General features: G+C 37.0%; 1 protein-coding gene across 1 annotated transcript; it reads right to left on the bottom strand.

Moving 5' to 3' along the window:
* Nucleotides 1-1,210: 1,210 nt before the first annotated feature.
* Nucleotides 1,211-2,228, bottom strand: LOC105057510 (nuclear transcription factor Y subunit B-1). The gene has a single exon (XM_010940143.4). The coding sequence runs from the start codon at nt 2,076-2,078 to the stop codon at nt 1,554-1,556; it is 525 nt and encodes a 174-aa protein (XP_010938445.1). The 5' UTR covers nt 2,079-2,228; the 3' UTR covers nt 1,211-1,553.
* Between the last annotated feature and the right edge of the window lie 2,832 nt (nt 2,229-5,060).

Raw genomic sequence — 5,060 nt, forward strand, 5'->3', positions numbered from 1 at the left:
TAGATTGGTCAGCACTCTGGCATCTTTCCTCAATTTACATGAGAAAACCATGTCTCAGATCTTGATTTATTTCAATCGTGACGACCATTTCAAATGCCTCTAAAGTCCCATAACTTCCTTCACTGTTAAGCCTGACAAATTCCTTAATTAATAATGGAGGTATCCTTTGTCCGTATTCTTTAAGCAATCTGGAAGGCAACAATACCGGAAAAGATTAATTAAAGTTTCCATGTGACTTGCATTAAGAGATATGCTGCCACTTGAGAGATCCTAGCCAAAAAAGGATGGAGAATTAGTACGGGTTGCCCTTTGTGTGGTACAAGTACTAAAACTGTTAATCATCTCCTAATCGAATGCAGAAGGATATGGTCTTCTTTGCTGTCTTGTCTAAACATTAATGGACAACTCCCAAATCTACAGGAGTTTGGACAACCAGGAGATGAAGCAAAATTAAGGCACAACTGAAGAAAGCTTGGGATCGACTATATATATATATATCTATGGCAATTTGTTGGCAAATTTGGCAAGAAATAATGCAAGAATATTCCTCCAAAAAAAAAATCCACAATTACAACAATTCAGCATAAAATTCTTCACTCCTTTCAGCTTTGGGGAAACATATGCTCAGGTGCTTCAGACGATGGGCACCACATTATTCTGAATTTTACCGCATAACTTCTTCACTCACTGTAACTACATATCTCCTTTCTTCTTCTCTCAATCTCTAAACTGCATATGTACTCATTCATTCTTTCATCTTAACAAAGTTGGGGGGAGCATTTCGCTTCCTCCGTTTCCCATCAAATTAAAAAGACGACCGTTTCAAATGCCTCAAAAGGCATTACAGTCAACACTTTGTATTTTCTCTAATGTGCTCTCTCTCCAAGCGATTTCAGCAGCCCATACTGATCAATAAATGGGGGAAGTGTCTCACTTGCCCCACTACTTCTCAAAAAAAAAAAAAAAAAAAAAACAGCAACCTACTCTCTACTTCAAACAATAATATTAAGAAAGATTAGTACAGTTAATAAGCACATAAAGGACACCTCTTGCAGATTATCATCCTCTTCTGGTTGTCCAAATAATTCAGTTCCTTGTCTCCAACCACTTCATGGAATAATTTTTCTGATAAGGCAATAAGATTTTCAGCATGGTAATTTTATTTTTTGAGAGAGAAGTTCTGGAACGCATGCAATCTTGTACTACATATAATTAAGAACAATAAATCTAATTAATACCCACATTTAAATCTGAGTCATAAAGCTGAAATTTCTTTTCTCTATTTCTGCTTGATTAATATATGAAAAATAGAAAGCAGCAAGAGAGAGATCAGAAAAGATTAGCACCAAAACAAAGCAATCCAAGAATTTAGCCAACAACGCTTACAAACAAAGCAGAAATCCAAGTTTCCGACCTTATGACAAATAAAAGAGCATTCATATGATCACCAGCACCATCATCTTCTTTGCAATAGCGATAGCCACCACACTGATCATTGTTGCCATCATCGTCACATACTAGTTTTTGCTCAATCACTTCCAGACTCGAAGATCCTAAAATCGCCTTGATGTCGAAGCATCGCTCCTCTCCATGGCATTAAACATGAATTGACCAGCTACAGATGATGGATCTCCATGCTGCTCACCTCTTTCTTCATCTCTAGAATCAGAACTGTTCACCCTACCACCATGACTTCCTGAAGCAGATCTATCCCCTTCCATCTCCCGATACTTCTGCAAATACCTCCTCATCGGCTCGACGTAGTCATCGAAACCCAACGTGCTGAGGGCCCAGCATATGTCGTCGCCGTTCACCGTCTTGCGCTTCTCCTTGTGGCACTTATCCGAGGCCTCTCCGGTGACGAAGCTAATAAACTCCGACACACACTCCTGCATCGTCTCCTTAGCTTCCTTGGAGATCTTGGCGTTGGGGGGAAGGATTTGCTTCATGATCCTCCCCACGTTGGCGATGGGCAGCAGCCGATCTTGCTCCTTGATGCCTTCTTGATCCCCCTGGGCTGTGTAGCTATTATTTTGATGACCTTCCAAGTCTGAGCTGCTCCCCATGCCATCAGCCATATCCACTGTCAAATTCACTGAAACCCCCCCTTTAAAATGTAGACACGTCGCACCTTGGCCTCCTTTGGCTCATCCTATATAGCTCCCAGCGTACATGTACATGTATATATATATATGTATGTATGCCTATATATATTCATATGTTCCCGGACATATATACGTATATATGCACAGATCTAGTAAAGGATATAAATCTCTCTGAGTTGGCTCAGAAGCAGCGTGTTATGATGTCGGAAAACTCTGCAGTTAGTAGGATTGGTCGCGTGGGGAGCCACACTGTGAGCTCATGAGGTCCCATGTATATTGTGGGGGATATGCTTTGAAGTGTCACCTGTTGGACTGCCTGTTAGTCATGTCATGGTTTGGTTTCATTAGGATGGAAGAGCATGAGGGAAGACTTTTCCACCCTCTTCACAAGGACATGGGAGGAGAAAAATGCTCATATCCTCCATCAAGCATCATAATTGAGGTTGATAGGGTCAGCCTTCCTCTCATGTTTAATGCACTCTGAACCGCAATGATTGTCCTACGAAAGCGCATACGGTTGATCATATCTGCATCTTATTCTGTGGATCTAAACCTAACTATATTAAAGGTGCTTTAAATTATAAATTTGAACTCCTTGTTGTTATGCCTACTCTTAATTCAAATGAGAATTGCCACCAGAACACTCCACACTCATCCACAAGTGAAGAACTCAAGCTAGTTGATCTTGTCAGTGTGGTTAAGTGATCTGTCCTCATCGATCAAAAGCATGGAAGATAAGGATGCCTCACCATTTGCCGGCAATGACCCTCTAAATATGGAGGAATTGGGAGCTATATATGTATGTACTTGGACCCCACTCTTGTTGATAAAAGGAGGATGCTATTGTACCAAGTCGCTTTTTTTTTTTGAGAAAGACTATGTACCAAGGTTGTAGGCTCGTTATATAGCCTCATGTTTAAAGAACATTGGGATTATAATCCTAGACATATGGTCCAATATGTCAGGCAGCCCCACTGCAGCACTTATCCATCCAGGATATGAGACTATGAGTTCTCCACAAGGAAAATTTTATGTGGATGAGAAGCTTCAATTTATGAATCTGTTCACTAATGATGGATTGGAGGAAAATGTACAGGGAAAGAAGGATAGATGAAGAAAATGGATGGGACTTCTATCCATCCTCTTATATATTTGGTAAAATATTAGAACGACGGATAGAAATGATTATCTTATTTATTTGATATAGTAGGAATGAAAGAAGGATAGATAATATTTATATGATATTTTTACTAAATTATTTTTTATTAAAAGAAAGAGTGAAGGAGTATTAGAATATTATTAAAAAATTCATGAGGTGTAATTTTGTGAACACATAAATCCACCCCTCACATGTTCTATTCATCCCTTCTTGCATTCTCGAAATTTGGAAGGATGTAAATTAGTGGGCTAGACGGATGAGTAATTCTTTCTTGTTGTCCATCCTTTCTAAGATTTTTTTGAATAATAGATGGGGTTGTTCATCCTTTCAACCTTATCCATCATTCCTCTCATGCCCCAATCAAATACCGGTAAGTACGGGGACATACAAGATGGGACCTCAATAAAGAAGTATTAAGTGAAAAAGACAAGTAATTAATGGAGGTGAAACCAACCATAGATTAAAGGGGGTTGATGATTGTTGCTCCACTATTCATCTATGAAGAAAAAATCTTAAATGGCATGCACTTAGTGGTTGGTTTGATTCCCTTTCATTAATATTGCATGACAAGTGGATCTTGTGTTATGCATAAATCTTGAAGTGGTCAAGATTTTGGTAGCATAGTTTTACAACAAGTTGTCCATTTCAAATGATTGAAATCTGTCCATCAATTTTCCTTTTATTCTGATAAACTCAACAATCATTTGAAGGTTTGTTTTCAGCTCGATGTGGATATATATATACTGCGAATTTAGTAAGAACCTTTCTTTTTGAGAGAATAGTATGAATTTTATCAGCAAGAAAAAAAAAGCCAACATTAGGAATTTTGGATCACTTTAAGTAGCTTAGAGACTGATTTTGTATAATCCAAACAATAGGCTAGACAAAAAAAAAAAAAAAATGTAGATATTGGACTACTTGCATGAATTGTTGGTTGCACTTCTAAAGATAAATAAGTTATATTCCTTACGAGAACCACATAGAATAAAGTGAAAAGTAAAATTAAAGAATGAGTTATTTTTCTAGTCTTTTGAATATAAGTATTCTGATTCTAAAAATGTAAGATTCTTGAGAATAAAAGGGTGGAAAAGAAAGACAAAAATTGAAAGTCAACTCCCTTCCGCAAAAGGGGAAAACAAGTAATACAAGGAAAAAAATCATCTCTCAAATACAATAATTTATTCAAAGCCAAAAATCTCATACTTCTCTAGAACTTTTGCTTTCTTCATTTTCTTATAAGATGCACAAATTCGTCTCCATGAAATCATAACTTGCTGCATGCCTAGCAAAGCAAAATAAAATTAAAGTTACATGTATCTAAGCTCTTTTTTTTTATAAGAAAAAAGTTCTTTTACTAATAGATATGAACAACATGGCTTACTTGGAACATGCAATGAGGCCTTGTTTACATTGTATTCGTGATTTACTAAACATGCTGTTCAATGAACATGTGTATCAGACTTGCAAACAATATTTACATACCTCATTTAAGCCTTTTGTGCATCATTTTGGTTGAGTTCATGTAATACATTGCCTGCAGATCTTCTAATCTGCACATCACATTCAAATGTTTTTATGCACAAAAGTGAGTTCAATTAGTACAATCAAAATCGTAGTAATTTAATACTACCTTCTCTATCTAAATATGTAATACTCGGACTTGAGAGAACTCAAAAGCTAGCATGACATGTTTATTGGTAAAGTTTGTAGCCAATTGCTACATATGTACCCTAAAATAATACCTATATGAGTTGGATATCTATCATGACATTGTGCATGGGATCCATGTTGTTACT

Source organism: Elaeis guineensis, chromosome 14, assembly GCF_000442705.2.
Source record: "Elaeis guineensis isolate ETL-2024a chromosome 14, EG11, whole genome shotgun sequence".
NCBI classification, from domain to species: Eukaryota; Viridiplantae; Streptophyta; class Magnoliopsida; order Arecales; family Arecaceae; genus Elaeis; species Elaeis guineensis.